The 25,107-nt window shown below is 40.6% G+C and overlaps 1 protein-coding gene across 1 annotated transcript in view; it reads left to right on the top strand.

Annotated features, from left to right (window-relative positions):
• Nucleotides 1–25,107, top strand: part of igf1ra (insulin-like growth factor 1a receptor) — a 131,199-nt gene that overhangs the window by 99,237 nt on the left and 6,855 nt on the right. The window contains exons 4-19 of the mRNA XM_007256243.4: nucleotides 1,483–1,619; nucleotides 2,928–3,072; nucleotides 6,151–6,359; nucleotides 9,005–9,131; nucleotides 9,376–9,611; nucleotides 9,996–10,163; nucleotides 10,278–10,485; nucleotides 17,448–17,725; nucleotides 19,202–19,344; nucleotides 19,671–19,836; nucleotides 20,407–20,509; nucleotides 20,598–20,668; nucleotides 20,750–20,979; nucleotides 21,129–21,236; nucleotides 23,339–23,501; nucleotides 23,696–23,825. Coding sequence (XP_007256305.3) covers nucleotides 1,483–1,619; nucleotides 2,928–3,072; nucleotides 6,151–6,359; nucleotides 9,005–9,131; nucleotides 9,376–9,611; nucleotides 9,996–10,163; nucleotides 10,278–10,485; nucleotides 17,448–17,725; nucleotides 19,202–19,344; nucleotides 19,671–19,836; nucleotides 20,407–20,509; nucleotides 20,598–20,668; nucleotides 20,750–20,979; nucleotides 21,129–21,236; nucleotides 23,339–23,501; nucleotides 23,696–23,825 — 2,622 coding nt within the window. The remainder of the gene's footprint in view (nucleotides 1–1,482; nucleotides 1,620–2,927; nucleotides 3,073–6,150; nucleotides 6,360–9,004; nucleotides 9,132–9,375; nucleotides 9,612–9,995; nucleotides 10,164–10,277; nucleotides 10,486–17,447; nucleotides 17,726–19,201; nucleotides 19,345–19,670; nucleotides 19,837–20,406; nucleotides 20,510–20,597; nucleotides 20,669–20,749; nucleotides 20,980–21,128; nucleotides 21,237–23,338; nucleotides 23,502–23,695; nucleotides 23,826–25,107) is intronic.

Here is a 25,107-nt window from a genome sequence, read left to right as displayed (position 1 = left end):
TGATTATATGAAATAAAAACATTTTAAAAGTCTTTTACTGGTCTTAATGACTACCTCACACTTCCTTGTCATAGTTTTAGGACCTTTCCTTCAAATCAGCTTCCTATCTTCATTGTTGTGCCCTCTAGGTAAATGTATAACATTATGAAAAATAAGTAAATTAATATTAATTAATGTAAGGCAGGAAATCTTATAAACTTGCAGTTTGTATAGTGCAGAAAGTGCAGTTCAGGGGAACTGTGCAGGTCAAGATCTGAAAGATCCTTTTGGAGATAACTGCTCATATGCTGGTAAGAAAGGGGGATTCAGGGAGTCAGGAGATGTGGCACACCATTCCATTGTGCACCTGTAACATTTTAAAAAATGTATTTTTTTTTGTATGCTGAGTGCACTGAGGTGCATTCTGTATTTTTTTTAGTAATAAAGCAAATGTAGCTTAAAACCCATTATGGGCTACCCAAAAAATGAAGCTGTTGGAATGGCCCTAAAAGTTAAGTGACCTAAATATAATTGAGAATATATTCTGCAAATTGGAATGTGGAAAAATTCCATCTACCTTGATCTACAAAAAGCATTTGCTATCTATGATTTCGGCCAAAGGGAGTGTCATGAACTACTGAAATAGAGATTGTGAACCTAAAACACAGAATGTATTATTTCAATCATATTTATTTATTGTCATGTACTAATTCCAATGTATTTTTTTTATTTCCTGCCTAGATTTTTTAATCTACTTTGTATCTTCTTCACATTAAATAATCTTATTTAAAACTGGCATAACTTTTGAACGTATCTTTTTTTTGGAGACTGAGCTCGCTGTTGTAAATTATTTAACTAAGGCCAAAATCTGTCGTCTACATGCCCTGCTCCCATGTCAAACTGCTCAAGCCTCTTGCCTTGACATAGACGCACTCAAGGAAAAAGGTGTTGTTTTGACGAGCTGTGAGCAAGGCTGTGCAAACACACAAGGCAATTATTACTGACAAAGAAAACAGTGCAGACATTGTTAGTGGGAGCCCGCAGGTAATGAGATTTTTTACTGTGGGATTTGAGTCTGAAGTGTGAGTCTTAAAACCAGAACAGAGAAGCTCCAGTCACTGAACTTTGGACTTTTGCGTACTGTATGGTTTAAAGTTTAAATGTTAAGAGAATGATTTATCGCTTTGATCTTAATGTGTTTTGCTGGTTTGCATCTGTTTTAGTTTTTCATCTCTCACAATGCAAGACTGTATTAACCTTGTTTTGTCTCTGAACCCTTTTAATGATTCACAGTCTCCATAAAATCAAGGGTTCAGCCAGGGACTCGCCCTGTGAAATAAAATGACCTTGACTTTCTTTCTCTCTTTATCTTTCTTTCTCTTTGTCTGAAACGTGACTAAATGAACTGATACACTAATCATGTTGCAGTCTGCTCAGCGTGTAGTGGTCTTTCATTGACATCTTTTATCCTCTCTGTCCTTCTCTCTTTCTTGACTATAACAGTATGTTCTGCAGTGCGTGTGACGGCCTGTGTGATAAGGTGTGTGAGATCAAAACCATAGACTCTGTGGACGCTGCCCAGTCTCTACAAGGCTGCACAGTCATTAAAGGCAACCTGCACATCAACATTCGTCGAGGCAGTAAGTTCATCCATTCCTTTATCACCCCTCAGCTTGTCTCCCAATGTCCTGCCTTAATCCAAAACTGTTCTCATAGCTGAACACAGTCTGGGACCCTGCCATGTTTAGTCTATGATTTGCTATGCAATTTGTTAATCTCATCCATCAACAGAAGTTTGTACACACTTTATATCACTGTAGAATAGTCCACTGAGTCGTCCCAAAATGTCCGTCCAATAGGGCTGATTGATTAATCGTATTTTAATCATTATTGTATGACTTTCTGTGATAAATGCATTTACAGCTAAAGGGATATTTTATAGTTCTTTGTATAGTATTTTTTATAGTATTTTATACTCTTTGCACATTCAGCCACAGAGACTATTACTTAGGGATATTTCTAAACATACCTAAATGCTTTCGCCAGGGAGTATTGACCAATACTGAGTTTTGTGGTTTTGCAGATTTAGGGCTGGGCAATGTGGTAAAAATCTATATCACAATATAATTCTTAATTTCCGTCGATATAATGATATCAATGGTATTGATATGAACAGTATAAAAGCCACCACCCCTGTTGTGCATAATCACATACTAATAGAGCTTGGTGATATTTTATCAAAATATTTAAATACATTTTTACAGTACAGTAAATATCAGATTTTGGCAGCAGATTCTGCTATTCAGCAATGAAAATGCTCTTTCATGCACAGTACAGTTATTCTTCTTTAATTTCTGCTGCACATCATCCATTATCCTCTGTAATACAATGTACAGTTGGCTCTGTGTTCTTTAAGTAGTGAAGATATCCTTAATATACTTAATGTATAGTGATAAATGTTTTTATCATATCAACAATAAGATATTGCTATATTGTCGTTATGTATATGTTTGATTGGTCTTTCTTGTTTATTTATCTCCCTGTAGGTTTGTGTAAATAGTTGTGTAAAGGGTGAATAGTGGCAAGTGTAAAAACTATAACATCTGTTGTTTTTGTGGTTTAATGTGAACGTGAACTATAAATTAGTATCAGAAAACAAACAACCATATCAAATTTATGATTGATTCCTCAGTATTTTTGGGTTCTCCAACCTGTGCACCTAAAGGTATAAAAAAACAAACTGTCATGGGCAGTAAATGTTGACTGGATGGCAAGATAGAGCTGTTTTTTTTCGTTCTTTTTTTTTTTGCAGACAAGATGACAGATCTACATGCACATCAGCATCTTCATATGATCTCATTGATTTATTTATGTGTTTGTACTCACTGCAATAGTGTCACATGTCTCTGTCTCACATGGTTCATCTTTCTCTGTCTCTCTCTCTCCAGATAACATTGCGTCAGAGCTGGAGAGTTTCATGGGCTTGATCCAGACAGTGACGGGCTATGTGCGGATCAAACACTCTCACACTCTGGGCTCCCTCTCCTTCCTGAAGAGCCTGCGCTACATTAACGGAGAAGAGCTTTTAGATAAGTAAGGCTCTTCTCTTCTCATTCGGTCCATGATAAGTCTTAGGATATATTCACACAGCAGTCTACATAAACACACAGTTCACACAGTTTTTTAATGTAACCCATATCTGACATTTGTCCGATCAGTTTGCTCTGTGTAAATGAGCAATGCTTCACATAAAGTTTCGGTTTCAGATTTTTTCACTGAGAATTAGATTAAGCTTAATGTAAAGGGGAATGTTATTTAGCCATAGACACTGTTTTGGATTCTTTAAACTTTTTTTTGGAACACTAAACGGTTGTGACAAGAACCTACTAATACTATTGGAAGGGAAACATCAGACAACATTCTGATAAGATTAGTTACCTTTTTTATACCAATGAAATCCTTATTTACAGCTGTTGGCCTATTCTCCATCTACTCAAGTCCATTTTACCTTTTTCTTACAATCTGTTTTTCTTTATTTTTGTCCTAACAGTTGCACAAGTTCTAATCTGGCTGTTCAGACAGAATAGAATTGCAGCAAATTTGATGTGTATTGGAATTTTTAATTCCACGTTAAAGTGGTCAAAATCAGCGTCAGACAGGTTTGATTTTGTTCACACAGCCACAAATGTGTCACAAATGACGTAACAGATTGATTTGGGCCCACCATTTTATCTGCTGTGTGAATGTAGCCTTAGATACTACGTCAAGGACACTTTGCACACTGAACAGCCTTGTTTACAAACACAAAACTGGTGGGTGTGTTCTTCCACAGTTTAAACCGTGCAGTTTAATCAGGGTTGTTTTTTTCCATGTTTGTTTTTACAAGGCACACCTGGCTTATCTCAGCACACCTGTAGGCGATGCTGGTCTGCTGCCATATTGCTTTACTAGTTTGAGGAGACAGACACACACACATCAAGTGCCGCAATAAAAAAAACGAAAAACGTGTCCTACATCACCTACATCACCTTTTCCTTGAAACCCTGTTGATACAAAGAGCAGGATTGGCCATTAACAGTTCTCACCAGTAACACTGTAACACTGGTCCGGTGTGTATCAACCACTTTTTCCCCCTTACACCAGAAGAAAGATACATTTGTCTCTGACTCCCATCCTTTAAAAAGCCCCCCTTTTCAGAGTTTCAGGTCTTTCGGGTTTCCATAGGAACGCATGGATGTGATAGAATGCTCAGCGTGATGGAATGTACAGCTGTGAGAAGCCGAGAGCCTTCACACTTTTATGAGCTCTAAATAAAGCAGAGCAGCTAATGCCTCTTTTTACAGACACACTCTACAATGTTCATTTAAAGCTCACCTTCCGCGAAAATCCGATTTTTCTTGTTTTTTTGTGGAATACAGTAGGTCTCTCCGAGTTGAATGTGTACACCTGCACATTAAACTGTTTTGCAGCCCCCATTGTCTGCAGGAGCTAAGCAAAGAAATCCCCCCTCCCCCCCTCCGAAAAACGGGTGAATTTTGAATTATCTTTCTGCCTACGTAGGCAGAAACTCACAGACCAGCCCACCTTGGCTCGAGAAACTCCCAGAGGCGGAGCTGAAGCGACGCAACATCACCGCTCATCAGTTAGGAGGTGGGAGGCAGTGAGCGGCAGAGCGGTGGAGGGCCGTCGCAGTGCTCCTAGCCAATCAGAGGAGACATATTTGCATTCTGTTTGCATGTATGAATATTCATGAGCAAAGCTGGAATCCGGTCATTTTGGACACACCCCTAAAACAGTCCATTAAAAAAGAGCCATACAGAGACACCTGAGCACTTTTTTTTTACAAAAACGGCTCACATGTCATTCATTCATACTAGAGACCACAACTAGACATTTTAAAATGAAAGAAAAAACGACGGAAGGTGACCTTTAAAAGAATTTGGAAGTTTAAAGTGCTGTGACTCTGTGAAACAGTTTTTATATTAAAACTTGTTTTCTGGTTTATATTTAATTTTTTATTTAATTTATACCATTTTAAATCACCAGATCTTTTATATTGAGTGGTCTTGTAATGATTAATGGATAAAAAAAGGGTCTAAATAAATATAGCTGCTTTTACTCATTTACATCAAACGAGACCTATTTCACTTTTTCTTCAGAACCATGAAAGGCAATAACCCCCTCCCCAAACACATTTTTCTAAAAGTCATAATGACTATAGTGTTATATTAAAATGTTAATGTTGAAAAATTTGGGATGCCCTAGGCTCTCTGTTTCAGCCACATTAATGCCCATTGAAATTAAATCAGTTTTTATTACAATGCAATTTTATTACAATATTAGTTAGTTGGGACGTTCTTGTTGCCTTTTCTTGAACAATGAATAGCTAGAATGAAAAGAAACTGTAATAAAATAGGAGTAACAAGGCTATTTTTGTATGTAAATGTAAGGAATTGAAAGTTTAGATAATTGTGCAAAAGCTGAATTGAAAATGTCAGATTTCTGCTGTTCACAATTGATAAATAGACATATGAGATACTCTTACCTGTTTTGTGAATGTAGCCATTTCACTGACAAAGGGTAATTCACAGTGTAGCTAGATACTGAGGAACTAGAGATGCAGCATTTTTTTCCAGAAAATTAAACCAAACAAAATACTAGATAATAAACATTTTTGCAGGGTTTCTTTCATTTATCCATTTTTGTTTCGCCGTTTATTTCAATTTAATATTTTTTTTCTCTGAACACCATTTTCAGTCAAAAAAAAAAAAATTAACTGAAGCATATAAGATTTGGACCATTTGTGTTATTTGTATTGCCAGTCCTTGTATAATATGCATTTAAAGTTTTTAGAAGGGGGGTTTGGGATAATTAAGGGAGCGTAAATAGTGTCTTTCTTTCTTTCACTCTCAGGCTTTGTCCTGCAGAGGGTTGTGTTACGAACATTTACGAAGTATGATCTGTTGAACTGAGTATACTTTATACTGCAGAATGTTTCAGACCTTCTCACCTCCGCTAAAAATAAATACACTCTACCTACTCTTAAATCTCAGCGTGGTGCACACAAATAATTTATACGTAAAGCCAAAAAAGTTTTCCAATGAAAGAGCAGGACTTCCACTTCTGGAGTGTTTCTAGATCTTGCTCTTACTGGTCTATGTCTCTCCACAGTGCATACGCATTCTCAGCACTGGACAACCAGCACCTGCAGTACCTGTGGGACTGGAGCCAGCACAACCTGACCATTCGGGCAGGAAAACTCTTCTTTCGCTCCAACCCCAAACTGTGTGTGTCTGAGATCCGTAAGATGTGGGAGAAGACAAGTATCATTGAGAGGATGGAGGAAGACGATATCCGGAACAATGGAGAGAGAGCCAGTTGTGAGTACATTACATTACATTACATTTCATTTGGCAGACGCTTTTGTCCAAAGCGACTTACAATAATGAAGTACAAAAGTAATAGGAATTTAGATAACCCATTTTTAGATAGGGCTTAAAGGAGGTCGAAGGGAAATAAAGGGATAGAGAAGTGAAGGAGGGGAAGAAGGAAATGGGGTTAGAAGTAGTTAGTGTGTTAGAGGTGTTAGGAGAGTAAGTGCTCTTTGAAGAGCTCTGTCTTCAGGAGTCTCTTAAAGATAGCGAGAGATTCTCCTGATCTGGTAGTGGAAGGTAGTTTGTTCCACCATTGGGGAACTCTGTATGAGAACAGTCTGGATTGCTTTGTGTGAGTGTTTGGCAAAGCGAGGCGACGTTCATTGGAGGAGCGCAGCGGCCGGGAGGTAGCGTAAGCCTTCGAAGTGAGTGCAGGTAGGAAGGAGCCTGTTCTGTCATCACCTTGTAGGCAATTGTAAGAGTTTTGAATTTGATGCGAGCATCAACTGGTAGCCAGTGGAGCTCAATGAGCAGCGGGGTGACATGTGCCCGTTTTGGTTGGTTGAAGACCAGACGTGCTGCTGCATTCTGGATCATTTGGAGTGGTTTTACTACACAGGCCGGGAGGCCAGTTAGCAGGGCATTGCAGTAGTCGAGGCGTGAGATGACGACCGCTTGCACCAGGAGTTGGGTGGCCTGTTGCGTCAGAAACTGTCTAATTTTCCTGATGTTATAAAGCACGAAGTGGCAGGATCGAGCAACCGAGGCCACATGGTGCGTGAAGGAGAGCTGGTCATCAACCATAACACCCAGGTTCCTAGCAACCTTTGTCGGTGAGAGAGAGAGAGAGAGTCGATGCTTATAGAGAGGTTGTGTTGAAAAGATGGTTTTGCTGGTATGACCAGAAGTTCAGTCTTTGAGAGATTTAATTGAAGGTGATGCTCCTTCATCCAAGATGTCAGAGAGACACGACGATATCCGTGCAGAGATTGAGTTATCTTCAGGTGAGAATGACAGGTATAGCTGGGTGTCATCAGCAAAGCAATGGTAGGAAAAGCCATGTGAGTGGATAACCTGACCAAGAGAGGCAGTGTATATTGAGAAGAGAAGGGGACCCAGTACCGAACCCTGGGAACCCCAGTGGATAGGGAGTGGGCTGAGGACAGCTGTCCTCAGCCCACTGTCCGATGGTTTGTAGTAAGTTTGAGGGAATTGGGTCAAGCGGACACGTAGTAGGACGGCTACGTGTTAGGAGAGCCAGTGTCTCGTTCTCAGTGAGAGAAGTGAACGAGGAGAGCACAACGCCTTAGGTGGAGGGACACCGGGCTGCAGAGCATGTAGTAAGACTGCTACATGTTACATCAGTAAACTGGTTGCTGATAGCTGCCACTTTTCCAGTAAAGAATGATACAAGTGTTTCAGCAGTAAGGCATGTAGCCGGAGGAGGAGGAGGAGGGTTCAGTAGTGATTTAAAAGTAGCAAATAGTTTCCGGGAGTCTGTGAGGGAGCTGAATTTATTGTGATAAAATTCAGCTTTAGCAGTCATGATGCTGGCTGAGAAGGAAGCCAGGAGCAGTTGGTAGTTTTTTAGGTCTGCTTGTTTTTGGTTTTTATGCCATTTTCTTTCGGCAGCTCTGAGTTTGGAACGTAGTTCCCTCAGTGAGTTATTTTTTAGCCATGGCTGCGGTTTGCTAGAGCTAATGGCTCGAGATGTAGAAGCTGATTGTCTTAAGTTGTGTGTTTTTTTTATTTTTTTTTTTTATGCTGATCAGTTTTTTTTGGCTTTATCTATTAAAACCTTTCAGACCCTCTAAATCGCTTAAACTTGCATAATCAAAATAACATTTTGTCAGATAATTTGTTTTTTGTTTGCCTTTTTTAAGTTCTGTTGTGTTCTGTATTTTTTATTTTGTTCTGTAAAATGATGTCCCTTAAAAGTACAATACAGCATGTGTGGTCAAATGACTCAGCATTACTTCAGTCATTTACATGAACTCAAATATCAGTTAATTATCAGATTACTGCAGCTGTCTCATTATTCAGTAGTCATGTAAACAGCATACTCTAATTTCTTAGATCTCAGGAAGAGCTACATAAATATTCTTGTATTATTTTAGTCTTTGTAAGAGTAAATACAGTGAAGAAACTGATGTCATGTTTCTCTGTGAGCAGACACGTAAAAGTACTCTACAGCGAGTCTATCATCAACTAGCTCAGCATCTCAAGTTTAACATGTTTTTTTAAAGCTGTAAAAGTGTAAAGCTGTTTTTAAGATACAATAGATGTTTTTTTCATAATGGCCTATTCAGTTGTTAAAGGGCTAATACTTTTTGTTTGATTATCTCCTACACTGTTTTGTTTTTAAGGCAGCCTTTGCTTTGGAATTGCTTTGGCTAAAATCAGGAATAATGACTTCACTAATGTGGTTGTGCTGGAAGTATAATTGCTCTGTACCTCAAGCAGTGTGATGTAACAGCATCACAGGACATTCAGTTAACCAGAAAATGAGACAATGAACAGAACTTTTAGTTTAACCAAAAAATCACATTCTGTGATTGTCAGGACTTGTGTTTTGAACAAACAGAAGAAATATCTGCTGGAGAATATTGCTGGATTGTAAATATAAATCTCTTTCATGTCTTTCCCCTAAGGCGAGAGTCATATCCTGAAGTTTAAGAACAACCAAACACAGAGCAATCGAATAAAGCTCACCTGGGAGCGCTACCGACCGCCAGACTACAGAGACCTCATCAGCTTTATAGTCTACTACAAAGAAGCGTGAGTGTTGCTGTTAGTCTGCGTGTGTATTTGCAGTACAAATGGTAAATTCAATAAGTGATATTGTGACAGTGTGTTTACTTCACAATTTTTAGAGCTCTTTTTTAAAGTAGCTCAGTATTCTTTGTTCCATGATGATTCTCTCTCTGTAGCTAAAAGTTACTTTCACAAGAGTGTAATGAGACATTTTAGGGCATTTTCAACACTTGTGTTTGTTAACTGGGTATCTGGTTCTGCAACACAGACCGTTCCAGAACATCACAGAGTTTGATGGACAGGACGGCTGTGGGTCCAGTAGTTGGACCATGGTGGACGTGGATCTTCCTCCAGATAAAGCAACCGATCCAGGAGTGCTGCTGTACCCGCTAAAGCCCTGGACACAGTACGCCATCTTCGTCAAAGCCATCACCCTGGTGGTGGAGGATAAGCATACTCTGGGAGCTAAGAGCGAAGTGGTCTACATTCGCACCAAAGCCTCAGGTAAAAAACAGCACTGATGAGCTCTTGCTTAATAATTCAAAATCTTCTTTTTTTTCACCTAGAATCTGCGGTAGGCTTTCTGTTATCTACATTTACATACACATCTTCATTGTTTCCAACTTTTACATATATAAAACATGGATCTAATAAACAATTAATCTCATTTGTTAAATTGTTTGTATACTGTATTATTTTATATTAAAACTTGGGTATGAAACAACATATCAGTCAATTTTGATACAAATTTAAACAGCAGAGAAAAATTGATACATTTCAATATTAAGCTTTTTATTAGGCTTAATGCCTTACTTGTAAACACAGTTTTAGTCATGGATTAGAAAGGAAAAATGGATTAAAAATTTCAATGATTTGTCCTTTTCCCAGAACCTTCAATGCCCCGGGATGTTCGTGCTTATGCAAACTCCTCCTCGTCTCTGGTGGTGAAGTGGACTCCTCCCATCTCCCCCAATGGAAACTCCACCTTCTACCTGGTCCGCTGGCAGCAACAGTCTGAGGACCGTGAGCTCTACCAGCACAACTACTGCTCCAAAGGTGAAATGACAGAGTAACTTCATCGGACAAGTATTAATAAAAGGAATATCTATAGATCGTAACGTAAATTTACTTAAACTAGGACTAATGTGTGGATCTTTTGATTTATCACAGAATTGAAGATCCCGATCCGAATCTCAGCCACGGCCCTGTCTGATGGGGAGGAGGACACCAAGCCCACCAAGTCAGATGCAGGTAGTGCAGAGAAGGGGGCGTGCTGCCCGTGTCCCAAAACCAAGGAAGATCTGAAAGCTGAGGCAGAGGAACGTGCCCTCAGCAAGGTGTTTGAGAACTTCCTGCACAACGCTGTCTTCACACCCAGGTACAGTGATCACCTCATCTATTCCCACTGCTTCTCTCCTCCTCCTTCTTTCCTTATAAATTCCAGATCAGCTCGCGGGAAGGGCCAGCCGTGTTCAGTAAGAGTGGAACGAACAAGAAACAAAGAGCAGGCTGCTCTCATCCCTCCCTGGTGCTTCATAGATTTGGTCCAAATTCTTGTTGTCTTTTTTTTTCTCAGACTTCCTGGAGATGGGCTATCAAAGCAGCGCTGAGCTCATGGTCTCAGGGCCATGTGACTTAATCACATCAAGTGCGGGGTCCAGCAGGCAGGGGTGGCGGCGTAATCATTCCGACATGGTACAGACAAGATCAGAACAAGAGGTTTTTGGAAGGGGGCCGGCGCCGGCAGGAACAGGGTCTGGATGCGTGTCAGTAGAGCAGGAGAGGGTTTAGGGCCAGCATTCATGAAGCATCCCAGAGTACAGGTCTTGGATGGGGTTTCACCTCACAGCAATGTAATGAGTTCCTGATCTAATCCAACCTGGAGACAGCAGCGCTGCTCTGAGGTGCAGTATCAATGCAGGCCGGGGACTCCAGGCTTTTGCGGTTTTCACGTTACTCAGGCAACAGAGGTGGTCACATGTGAAAGCTTTGGCTGTAATTTGGAAGGCCCTGGCAGCAAGGGAGGCCAGGTCAGTGAGGCCGGGGAGCAGCCTTGTGTTGGCCAGATTTTGAGAGGACATCTGTGCGGTGTTATCCGTTTACCTTGCTTGTGCTCGATGTGTCCCGTCCAGTGCCAAGAGAGGAGACACACATATACACAAGCACAAAAAAAAAACATCACACAGGCATACAAGTCCTGGTTGCACTTTTAAATGCAATGTGTTGAAAGGTTATGTAAGGACACACATTGTCAAACACAAAATCACTCTCTGTGTATTTGTGTGTTTGTGAGTGTGTGTACAAGGTTATTGATACACAACTGTAGTTTTTGTTGGCAACTAGGGAAGAGGGGATGAGGGCTCATGCACTAGCCCACACAGATGTTTCACAAAAGCCTACATTTTAGGTTAGCTAAGGGGGAGGAGATTAATAGAGCTGTATTCAAAAGTTTGGAGTCCTATTTCATATTAAAATGTATTATTTATTATTTTGTATACAGTAATAACCTACTGTCTGGGTTCCGGGTTAGCAGACTAAGGCTCTGCCACTAAGATTCAAGGATTGCCAATTTGAATCCCAGAATCAGCAGCAGGAGTCTGAGAGAGATAATTTTGGGAATTAGTGGAATAGGATATCCTTAACATTAAAATGCTCTTGAAAGATCTGCAGATATTGTGTGACATAATCATGTCACCTTGGACCAGAATCTTAAAGCAGTGTTTCTGAATCCTTGTGCAGGGCTCCAGACTAACACAGTCACAGAAAGAGATGAAAGCTCTTTTGGGACATTTGTGTGACAGATATTTTGCATGTGGAAACACTGATTGTAGGCAATTTATGGATAAAATATGACTATACTTTTTACTAATGCTTAGTACAAAGTCTGTTTATGGGTTGAATTCTGCTTGTTGGTAATGCTGCAAAAGGAGGCGGGATAAGGTGGTGCTAGTGGGGAAAACACAGGGAAAGCCCCTGTGTGAATTAATTGTGGTTGGTGTGTTGCCATATCAGTCAACTGTGGAGCTTCAAAATTGGCAAAGGGAATCAATTTTTAAGCAGGCAAAAACACAAAAAAATATATATATGGTGTTGAAAAAAAGTTAGTCTGGAGCCATGCACACTTGAGAGTCCATGCTATAAAGAATTGAGGCTGTTAGTATTAGTGTTCCAAGTCTTGGGAATTGCATGCAATTGCAGTCGAGAGGCAAAGACGTTTGTTTAAAATCTTTATAACTGTCATCTTATGAAAGAATAAACAAGAATTACACTCTTGCATTTGTGCATTGGGGCAGGGTTTTTCCACAAGTCATGTGCAATGATGCCCCAGAATTACTTTGCCAGACGTCGTCTGAACTTTTGCAGCCCTATTTTAACAGAGCAGTGGTTTAGAGGTCATCCAGGGACAGCCATGCACAAGTTGAACCCATTTAATTTATTCAGGAATCAATGCAAAGCAGATACTTCAGCTGTAAATGTGCACTCACTTCTGGCAGGATAAATGCCTGTTGGCCCTCTTGTCTCATCTCTCTGGCTCTTGGTGATTTATTTTCCTCTATCCTGATGGCCTGCTGTGTAGCCACCATCCTTTAGAATGCACAATTCAAGACTAGTGTCTCATCTTTTAAGACCAGGTGACAGACTGGAGTGTGTTTATCCGTGGCGCAGTGAGTGCTGTGCCTCTGTCCCTTTTGAGTGAACCTCATATATTAACTTGGTGTTCTCCATGAAAGGAATTAATTCGAGAAAGGATGTAAAGGGTCTGAAGTAGGAACGGAGGGAGGTGGTGAAAGAGAGTGAATGAGGAGGAAATCTCTCTTTTCCTTTCTTTCTCTCACATGCTCTCCGTTCCTCCTCTCCCTCCTCACCTCACACACTCTCTTTTGTTCTGCGGGTGTTTAGTTTGGAGTGAGCGGCTGCCAAGAAATGTACAGCGCAGTCGTATGGAATGTTAATGAATTTCAAAGGAAGATCCCTTCCAAGCCAGCCGCCGGATGAGGAGGAAGAGAAAGAAGGAGGACAGACACAGGATGAGCGTTACTTATGTGATTTCCTCTCTTTTGCATGGTGCTAGATCAGCTGTGTGGGCATCAGGCCAATCAGAAGCTTCTATAATCAGCTTTGTAATTTTGTGTGGTACATCGAGGTATATTTGGTACATTTGTAGGGTACCTTTCCACTCTAGGGGAGGAAATGTAAAAGATGCTGCTGAGAATTTAAATCTGAGCTTTCTTTCTAATTACTATGTTATTCTGTATCCCCAGGGCCCACAATGTAAAGGTTACAAAAAGTATACCTTATGATTATCTTCCTAAAGTCTACAGTCTACATTGAGAAGAAACTGCTGACCAGTCACACCTGAAATAATCCAAGACATGGTTAACTTCTATAGTTATAAATTGAATCTCCGAGGCTAGTGTTGCTGCTGTTTATTAAGGCAGTGCAGACATGGTGATGTAGTTTAGGGAATAGTATCACTTACTGTGACCTATAAAAATAAAAAAGAGAACCAAATTTAACTCAAATTTAGAAATAAACATTTCACTTTATTATTAGTAATAGTAATAGTAATAACTTTGTTTAAGGAGAGTTAGAGCACAGGGCCAGCCTTTCTACACCGGCCTTGGTCAATTAGTGTCTGCCTTACTTAAGAGCCCATCAGTGGCCAGTTTGTGTATTGAACCTCACCACATTCCTGTGATCAATAACTAAAAGAATTTACACCCACCAGCATTTAGCTATGTGCATTACTTTCACTGTACTGGCAGAGATTTACGACTTGTGGTTTCCCTATGAGCATCCCATGCCAAAACGTATGGCTTAACTTGTGTGTTTGTGTGCCGTGTCTTAAATACGAGACATCCTCCGTCCTTATAAAGCCCCTGACCCTGCTTAAGTTTGTGAAAGAGGATTGGCTGTTTCAAGGGTGGAGGAAAAAAAAACAAAAGACAGGAGAGAAGAGAGGAGATTCCTAGAGAGTTACTCTGTCACGGTTCATTTAAGGTCAGCCTCTGCCTTCCACCTGACCTACAGACATGCACATGTGCAGTGACATGCAGAACCCCAGACTGCTTTTGTTTTATAGCAGCACATGCCTGCTCAAAAATAATTATCGTCAGTAGGTTAATTTATTTTTAGAAATTCAGTTCTCAAAGTGAAGCTCATATAATATATAGATTAATTACACTCAGAGTGATCTATTTCCAGTTTGTACTTCTTTTTACACTGATTATGGCTTACAGCTAAATCATTATCTCAGAAATAAATTCACAATTCATAATGAATATTGTGAAAACGTTGAGTATTTTAGACTCATGGTGTCCCACTCCAATCATCTAATCAATATAAAGCACAAGGCTTTTCTAAGAATTTAAATGGTCTCTCAGTCTGACTTCACAGTCGTCCAGAAGGCAGTTATTGTTTGTTCACAGAGTGCTGTATCCATATTAATGAAAAGGTAATATACACTGACATGTCAAATCAGACAGAAACTAGTATAGTGTCCCTTTTAGCACCGAGCTGTAGAGCAGTGGAACTTTGTGAACACACACTTGCACAATAGTGAAAGCACACACACATGCTCAATATACTGCACATCAAAGGCTTAAGTGCCTTGCTTAAGGGCCCAGCGGTAGAGGTTAGATCGGGCCCAAAAAATCCGACCCGACCCAGTCCGAGCCCGTGCACGTTCTTCCTGAGCCCGACCCAACCCGAACCATAAACTGTCATTATGAGCCCGAGCCCGACCCGACCCATAAATTGGCTGTTTTCAGGCTGTTTGAATGAGCGAAAAATGATCAGAATTATGTTAATTAATGAGAGAGACAGAGAGAGAGAGAGAGAGAGAGATTTGCATGTTCTGGTGTATGAGCTACTCACAGGTAAAGGTTCTCACATACTGTATCTCCTGTTTCTCTTTTATCTCCTCGTGCTCATATTCTAATCCCATACATAATTCTGCAGCTCCCTCTCCGCGAGCGCTTACAACTAACAGGGAGAATTAGCAGTGATTATCCTTCATCCTGACCTCCCTAACACTCTTAAAGTTGAAAAAAAGTAAAATCTTAAAAATATACAGGATGAAGATTATACTAATGATTTAACTGTATTTTTCCTGCCCGTCGTCACTCCTGTCTGTATATACCTGTCCGTCTTCCATGCTCATTATCTCTGTCTACATCTTTCGTGTCGGTGTATCACACGATCCCACACTTCTGGTCAGCTCCACTTCTACACAAACAGTCAACTTACTACCCCATCTTGTCTTTTCCATCTCTGAAATTAAATTCCATTGTGGGGTCTGACTGTTAAATCTTTGCAGAGACCCCGAGCGAGCGAATCGGTACGTGTCTCCTAAAGATGGTGCTAGGTAAGGCCACGGCCTCTGGGCTTCAGCTGCATCTGTGGAGTGGCAGTGGCTACTTTAGCGTCTGGTAAAGCGCAGTCGTTGCTATCGCATGCATGCCCTCGGCGGTGACCTGTAGGCTACGCCTTAAGCTTCATCATCACCATTATCACCAAAAAAACAAAGTGTGGTTTAAGTGTAAAGGCTCTTTCACACTGAGTCTGATTTGTTTGGCAAAAAAATCCACAGTGCGTAAATATATTAATGGATACTCAATAATTTCTGCGTCTGAGGCTTTAACATCAGGCGGACAATCTCTTTTGAGTTGCAGAGCACACAAATGAGCTTTATCTTGTTCATATTAGCATGCCAGTTATAAAACTCTATTCCAGATCAGGGCTGTAAAGCAGGGGGAGAATGGTAAGTCTTTTTGTAGACTTTTTTTTATTTAAGAGAGCAGAAAAAGAGAGTGGAAAGCAGACAGGGAACAGAGAAACACAAAAGTGGGAATTTCTGAAGTATCGAGTTTCTATCCCAGTTTATAGACTTTGTGTGAATTGCATCTTCTTTTTTTGTCTAAATAAATCATGCCTGATGTGAAAGAGCCTTTTTTACCTTTTCTTCACAGTACACCATTTCATACACATTGTAGCAGCCGCTTTGCAAGTTCAGAGGGTTTTCCGTATGCATTGTTTCTATAGTAGGTGCAGACAATAGCACTTTATTTTATTTATTTGTTTTGCATCAGAAGGATTTGCATCAGAAGTTCAATGTTCAGACTGTAACTGTATGAGTCATACCCCTCAAAGTGAGGAACACTGTGCTAATGCTAATGAACTTTAACCCTTATTATTTCCAGCTGTCAGTGACTAAATTATCTATAGCAGGGAGGTCTAAATTAATTCCAGTCTACGTGAGGCTGAGAGCTGAGAGCAGGATTGACTGGGGTTGGGTTGAGACCATTAACAGTTTCAGCATGTCAGCTGTTTGAGCATCAGAGCATTTCACAGTTCCACCACGGAACCACCCAGTCGGTCTCCCGGGAGCCATAGGTTTAAATAACTGCATCACATGTTTACAGAATAATAGGTTTTTACGGAACGTGGATGTCGTAGGTCATCAGATGAGCGTCAGGGTGTGTTAGGAGCAGGTGCTGCACAGGGTGGTGCTCTGGCCCTGTGTGACTGAATGCTGGAAGTTGTGCTTTTTGTACAGTAATCAGCTTGTGTGCTTTAGAAGACCCTGTGGAGAGAGTGCTGGATGCTCCAGCTCATTTTCTCACTCTCCTCTTCCTTTCTTTTACTTTTCTTTCGCTCTATGATTACAAATCTGTTTGTTTTAAACCTTCTATCTTCTTTGTTTTTTTCCCCCTTTACCTCTCTTTTTCCTCATCTTCTATCTTCTTTGTTGTCTTATCTTTTAATTTCTTTTCTTTTTGCTTTTATTTTTTTTTTTTCTGTTTTCTTTCTTTCATCATTTTCATCTTTCTTTATTTCTCTCCTTATTCTCTTCACTTTCATCCTGTTTTTGTTCCTCTTAATTTCTTTCGCCCTTCTTTTCTTTCTTTCTTTTCACCTCTTAATTTCTTCTCCTTTTTTACTTCTTTTGTCCCTTCTTCTCACATATCATCTTGTTTCCTGTTCTACTCAGCTGTTCTCTCTCCCAACTTCTCATGTATTCTCTTCTATCCTCATCTGCTCTTCTCATCTTTTATCTTTCTTCTCCATCATTCTATTTGTCCCCTCCCCATTTTTTCTTTCTTTAACTTTTCTGCTTTCTTCTCCTTCTTCTTATATTCTGATTTTTTTTTTTACCTTTCCTACCCTTTTCCCTATTTTTTCCCCTTCTCTTTTCTCATTCTTCACTTCAGCTTTTCTACTTTGATTTCTTTTTCTTTCTTATTTCCTTCTTAGTTATATGTTTCTGCTCCTCTTCTCTTCCTGTCTTACTGTGTCCTCTTTTTTATTTCTCCTGTAACTCTGCTCTCTGTCCTGCAGGCCTCCAGATAGACGTCGTAGGGATCTGTTTGGAGTGGCTAATGGTACGTTAGCTCGTGGTTTGGGCCGGAACGCGACCGGGCAGGAGGGCAACATGACGGACCCAGAGCTTTTGGAACGTGTCTATCCGTTTTCTGAGTTCACGGTTTACACTGAGTTCACAGAGATCCATAATCTGCAGCCGTTTACCGTCTACCGCATCGACGTTCATGCCTGCAATCACGAGGTGGAGCGCTGCAGCGCCGCTGCCTTCGTCTTTTCCAGGACCAAACCCGCAGGTGAGCCGGCTGCAGCCCACTCACTCCCTAAAGAACTGCAGTATGAACTGATGCCAGGCTTACTCAGTTCACCACTCACAGTCTCAATGTAATCTGGTTACATGCTTTAGAGAAGCAGCCAGCCTTAATGGCTACTAACCTGCCCATGTCATGTTCTTTAACTCCCAAAACACTCCTGCTAGATTTAACAATGGCTGGAAAGTCAGCAGTTAACTACTTTGTCCAACCTTGCCTTTGAGTTCCAGAAAAAACACTCACAGACTTCCTCTTCATACTGAGCTTTAGTGAAATATCTAGCGTCTTGCAGAGCATTGCAGTCATTAAAAGAGTGGGCGGATGTTTCTGCTGCATTTAGAGCACTGATTTAAAAAGAAAATATATATGAATGAATTAAAGACAAAAGTATAAAATATTTTCATACAATTTCATATAATTTCATACTTTTGAAGTACTGAGTTCAGATATATGTCAGAAGCTTCATAGCTGTAGTTTTAAATGCGTTTATTAATGTAAACTGAGCTTAAAATGCAGGATGTTTTTAATTTTTGTGATATCACAGAGAAGAATTTGTTTAATTGTTTGTAAATTATTTATTATATCTGCCTATTTAGCCTATGCCACTTTTAACTCTGATGTTATAAGAAGCATTACAGCCTGAACTGCTTTTTAAAATGAGATAAAATACATCACAACCAGACAGAATAATACGGGGCAAACCAACAGAACAACAAAATCTGCCTATGTAATTTCAATAGATAAATAGAAGTTGAAAATGGTCATGTTTTGGTTAGTAAAGAAATGTAGGGTAACATAGGAAAACAATACAACACAACTGTAGGATTTGTGCCTTTTAGGATACATTCAGAATAATGAACATAACTGTAGACTCAGAAAACATGAGAATATTTCATAAAATATTTGTAATTAAAATAAAATGAAACATTTAAAATTAAAAGCGATTAAACATTAACACGCTTTGAATTCGCAATTATAAATGTAGATAAACGTGAAACAGCTTAATTGTACAAGTTATTATTAAATGAAAAACTATTTATATAAAGTAATAGCATGTGTGACCATTTTATTGTCCTTATTTGCCAGTTGTCTGTAGTTAAGCATATTCTCCTAAAACTAAAGTAATTACTGGAATACCTTAACTACTGATATCATTTCATACCCCGTTATTTATTCAGCCTACTAAATAGTTTAACTTGGTTAAAAAACACATAAACTGCGAACTCTGTGTTACACATTTATGACGCAAATACAAAGCTCAGACAGGTGGAGAAAATAAGGGAAAAGAAAAATAAATATAGGCAGAATAAGGGATTGGTATGATCTGGAGATGGAGCTGGTCTGGATAGAAACCTCTGGGTTGTGGACGTGTATAACAGTAAACAGAGCAGGAGAGTTTTATTCATCATTTGTTGTCTTTGTAAGAGGGTGTCCATTAAGCAATGTTATCTCCTTTTCCAGAAAAGGCAGATGATATCCCTGGCACAGTGACTCATGAGAAAGATGAGAGGGTGGAGGACACTGTTGTGCTGAGATGGCCCGAGCCGCCTCGGCCCAGTGGACTTATTCTCATGTATGAAATCAAGTTCCGTCTGGGAACAGAGGTGAGGATCTGCACACAGAGGTGTTAATCTCTGACTTCACATTTTATTTTTTATTTTTACTGTAGCAATTTTGTATAATTATACACTATGGGACAGTTTCCCAGGCCAGGAATATGCCTAATCTTGGACTACACAGTTGTTTGAATGGAGATTATTCATTAATATTTTTAAATTATTTTATTTATTTACTTTGTGTATATTTTATTGAAGATACCAAAACTATGCAAAAAAGTATCCTCCTTCAGATGAATGCATCAGTCTGCATATTTAAACCTACTGATTTTGTATTTGTGTGTGTGTGTGTGTGTGTGTGTCCATGTCTTCAGCCGGAGAAGCATGAGTGTGTTTCCCGCCAGCAGTACAGGGAGCTGAGAGGAGCAAGACTGACCAACCTGGGCTTTGGCAATTACTCAGTCCGTGTGAGGGCTACCTCTCTGGCTGGAAACGGCTCCTGGACTGAACCAGTGTCCTTCTATGTTCCTCCACCACATCGTAAGAAACCTGCACTTAAAACACAATTAACGCCAAAACGTCATTGGTGGACCGATGTGTCACAGACCCTTTAAAAGTTGTGTAAAGATCGTTACAGCATTCTGTCCTTCACTTTAAATCATATGTCTTTAAGAGACATATACTGAACATCCTAGGAGAATAACAGGACAGTGTATAAATGTGTGATCATGTCACCTTATTTACAAGATAAAACTATCTAATTTTTAAAGGTGTATTATTTGCTTCTACAGGTCTGTTCCAAACATTTTAACAATTCAAATGCTTTAATGGAATGTTTTAGATATAAAAAAGTTTTGACACTATTTCTTGTTTATAAATTGTTGTTGTGTCACTTACGTTTTATCAGGATTTTAACCTTAAAACATGTACAGTCGTGTGCACTCGTGCAAACGAATGAGCAGCTCAGTTAATTTAACTGATTCAATTTTGGATTTAAAAATGTGTTCTTTTATAGGTAAAACAAGTAAAAGTAACCTATTTATAAGACATAAATGTAACTTAGTATATTGTGCTGTGCTGGTCATGGTCATGTCTTGTTAACCTCTACAGAAGCCTATGAGAACATGCTGTATCTAGCCATCACTATCCCCATCATAGTGCTGCTCGCACTCATCGCTCTCATCAGCAGCATCATCTTCATCAGAAAGAAGAGGTGAGGTGCCAGTTTCCAGAACCTGAATCAAAATGCAATAACTTGCTGAATGCTGATGCACAGCTGACTTTCATTCTTCTGTACACAGGAACAATGATAGGTTGGGGAATGGAGTCCTTTATGCTTCAGTGAATCCTGAGTACTTCAGCGCTGCAGAAAGTAAGTACTGCTTTAAACTGATACATTTAATGTCAGTATTATTAGAACTTGTCACTTATCTGTGTATCTCTACTTTGCCAGTGTATGTACCAGATGAGTGGGAAGTGTCACGGGAGAAGATCACACTGTGTCGAGAGCTGGGTCAGGGCTCCTTCGGCATGGTGTACGAAGGCATTGCTAAAGGTGTTGTTAAGGATGAACCTGAGACAAAGGTGGCCATCAAGACAGTAAATGAGTCGGCCAGCATGCGGGAACGCATCGAGTTTCTCAATGAAGCCTCAGTCATGAAGGAGTTCAACTGTCACCATGTGGTAAGAAACTAGGAGAAAATATTTGACTTAAGGCTTTTTCACACACAAAAAAATCACATATCAGTTGTATGTGGTAGGTAGGTGACATGTACAATATAACACCAGCATAGAGTATACACTCAATCTGCTTTGTTCTCTGATTGGTCAAGGTGCGGCTTCTGGGCGTAGTTTCACAAGGCCAGCCCACTCTGGTGATCATGGAGCTGATGACACGAGGGGACCTGAAGAGCTACCTGCGCTCCCTCCGCTCCAAACAGGTACTGAAACCTGCAGCTCTGCAGTTTATCAGCTCTTTTAGCTCATAACTCTAAGGATGTGCACAGATGGAGCAGGCAGGGGTTCATTTGACTTCCTGTGGTCCAAATTGGGCTGAAGGCTGAAATATATGGAAATGTTAAAAATAATAAAAAATCTGGAAATAACTTTGGACAGACACATAAATCAGTATTTCAAAATGTAATTTAGACAGAACGGCTTTTAAACATCAAACTGATGCATGAACTGTTGTGAGCAGCATAAATTTTGCAAATAAGAAACAGCAGTTTAGGAATGACGAAACCGGCATAATGAGCAACGTCCATAAGTTTATTCCTTATTAAAAATATGGTTTTCAACAGAAACCTTTAACTTTGTCTTTCATTCTTTTGGATACAGTCATTTTCCTTAGTTTACTGTAGCTGGATCTAGCACTGTTAGGAAAAATTACTTATTTTCCACCATTCAGGGGACTGGCTCTAACAGGTGTTTCTAAAATAAACCTTAAAGATGTGAACATTCTGACAGGCAGTAAAGTTGGTGGATGGAAATGAATATTTTAGGCTGCTGATTAACCCAAATTCAGTTTATAAAGTACCTTTCTTAATCTCACGGAAGCTTCACATCCGCAAAAATCAGAGTAATCAAAAATAAAACTCATAAATGACAACCATACACACACACACACACAATTTCTCAGCAGGCAGGTGGAAATACTTAGCTTAGCTTAGCTTAGCTGGTCCAGATAAATATCCCCACAAATGGTGGAAAAGTCCCGTTCAGCCCAACAGGCCCCAGGGTCGCGAAGCACAGTCATCCCAGTGTCCGGAAAGGGAAGGCTCCAGGCCGCAGACATTACCAGCTTGGGAGACATCACAGATGTAACGAGTCAGTCCAACAATGGGCCGTGAAATCATCCATGCTGTGTCGTGGAAACATGCATGCAGAGTTACAGAGCAGCACTGACAGAATAAACATTCAAGCTGAGGTGAAGTATAACCCTGACAGCAGGCTGCCGGAACACCCAAGCTTGACTATTCGCATGGACGATTCTAGCCGGAATTCGTTGGGCGCGATCATTACCAGACACTGTGCTGTCCGCTATGGGTTGTAATGCCTTCTAAAGCCCTATCCGGAAGGGATTATTTTCTCGGGGGACGTCTGTGAAAAAATTTCACACTTCTACTTAGTGATAAAACTCTTGCATCCGGACTGCAATTAAAAACAGGAGGACCGTTGAGTTTTTTGGTCACATGACATTGTGACCTCAAGGTGTAATTACTGTGCGTGGCAGAAGACAAATAGCTATTTTATTAAATGGGAGATTATGAAACTCAGAGTACAGGACTTAAACTACCGGAGGACCAAAGAGACCAAAGCGAAAAACTGTATGTAATTCAGCCTGTAAATTTTTTTAGAAGACGTCTGAGGAAAAACCCATACATGGTCATTCTGGACATGAATAAAATCACAGAGGACCCCCCCATAAAAGAGAAAATTACCTTAGGACCCCCTGAGAAACTAATCCCATCCAGATAGGGTTTAAGACATATTCCTGTGACATTGTGGATCAAGCAATGTTACATTCCTGCAAAATGTTCCATCCCTTTGGCACCCACATCAGTTTATTGCTTAAAGTTGCAACATGACACATCCCTAACATTTGCCATGAACACTAGTCGGTGTTCAGTCTCACTTTAAGTACTGCTGTCCCATGGCTCTTTATTATAGATGCTCTGTTTGTAACTGTTTTCCCTTTAGGCCAAAATTCTGTTGATTCATTATACTTTTAATGTTTAACATGGGCCACAATTCTTTCCAATATGACAGTTCTATCTAGTTCAGAATTAGCGAATTCCCTGTATACAGACCAATCCTCTCCATGTTATGCTAAACTGTATTAATCTAAATCTTATCACTATGTCACCAGTAATTCTTGGCCAGATATAGAGATGAATTGTAAACCTTACTCTCTTCCCATGCTTGTAATTTTTTGACTTGAAGTTATGAAACTTTCTGAAGTTAAAGACACTGTTGGAGATGAACATATAAAAAAACATTTAACTCTGTGTACATATCTGTTCTTTTCCTTCTGGTTCTGCAGCAGGGATCGTGTAGCCAGCCCCTGCCGTCGCTGAAGAAGATGATTCAGATGGCCGGGGAAATCTCAGACGGCATGGCGTACCTCAACGCCAACAAGTTCGTCCACCGGGACCTGGCCGCCAGGAACTGCATGGTGGCCGAGGACTTCACCGTCAAGATCGGAGGTGATTAATGCTTAAACACGCTCGAGAAGCGTTTGCCCAGTCTAAATGAAGTATTTTAGGAGCAGTGGAGGGTGCAGGGGAAAAACCCTATAAATCTTCATTGGATGAGCTTTGAAAGAAAGGCGCTGAAAAGAGTGGTTCCAGTGAGCAGTATCCTCTCATTAATCTGATCTCTGCTTTCCTCTTTTATTCAGACTTTGGCATGACACGGGACATCTACGAGACGGATTACTATCGGAAAGGAGGCAAAGGGCTACTGCCGGTCCGCTGGATGTCCCCCGAGTCTCTGAAAGATGGCGTTTTCACCACCAACTCCGATGTCTGGTAGGAGCAATGCACCATAAGTCTCTGTCAAACACGTTTGTACACACTGCACAGCGAATAGCTCTGCTGCCACCCATCAGGTTGCGGCTGTGTGTGAGCACATGCCTGTGCTGCTCTCTGTTTTACAGTGTAGACAGGAATCAGGCTCAGCAGCTAAAATGACACATCCCTTTTCGCTCGCCTAACTGCATTTCAACAGAATCTCAAGTGCTTGTATCCTCCAGCAGCTTCACTGTGTTTTCTTAACTCAGGCAGCAATGGGAAGCCTCACTGGCTCCCATGAGGTGCAAACATTTTTATGTGTTGTTTTTTCCCCACCTCTTATTTCCCATGTAGAAAGATACTACATCATCATCCAAACCCCAGCTGGTTGAAACTTGCCCAACTCATTGTCTCTAGCTTTTGCTCTCTCTCCCTTTCTCTCTCTCTCTCCCTCAGTCTCTGTGTCTCTTCGCTCCATTGCTTGAGTCCATCACCGCAGCAATAACGTAGTCAAATGGAGAAATACTGCCGTGGACCGGCTCCTTTACTTTGTGTGGTTTCCCAATCACTAGCGTCCCACCAGCTCAGTGCTGCGGTGCGCTGCTAACCTCCTCCAGATGTTCCCTAATGACGGGCTTGCGGGTGCCAGCCCCGTCCCCTCTCCGGATAGGCCGCATTTGAAGTGCTCTGGATGAAAAGGCCGACGTGAGCTCCCGTCCCGTACACCCATAAAACTCACCGTTAGGTGTCTTCATTTGTTCCTTCCTTTTTCCCTTTTTTTCACAAAACCTCCTCCTGCTTTGCTGTGGTTTTGTCTTTCAACACACTGCTGTTGCAGCCAATTAGATACAAGTCACTGTTGTAACAGGCCCGCTTTAAGGGCTTGTGGAGCTGCCTCTCTGATCCTGGGCCAGCGTGGAAAATGCGTCCTCGGAGAGTTAATGAATAATGACTGGCAACAGTGAGCGCTTTGTGCGCTTCTCTTTTTTTTTGCTGCATGCATGTGTGTCTGTGTGTGTGTGTGTTTTGTTTTACGAGGGACTCATGGAGGCCTTTCTGCTCCTCTGTTGCTCTCTTTTGCCGGCTGCCGGAGGACATATAGACTCGTTTACATTAATGAAGAACACATGGGCGACAAAAAACACTCCAAAATAAAAATAGTAGTAGTTAAGGTTTGCAGCTGTAGTTGTGTTCTTCTTTGTAGCACTGAACCAGTAAGGACTGCGAGAGCGCCTTGTTAGCTAGCAAACCTTCTAGTCTCTTTTGCAGACCCTCTTGTGTGATCGGACACAGTACTGTC

The sequence above is a fragment of the Astyanax mexicanus genome, chromosome 9, assembly GCF_023375975.1.
Source record: "Astyanax mexicanus isolate ESR-SI-001 chromosome 9, AstMex3_surface, whole genome shotgun sequence".
NCBI lineage: Eukaryota > Metazoa > Chordata > Actinopteri > Characiformes > Acestrorhamphidae > Astyanax > Astyanax mexicanus.
This window is presented reverse-complemented; position numbering and strand designations above follow the sequence as displayed.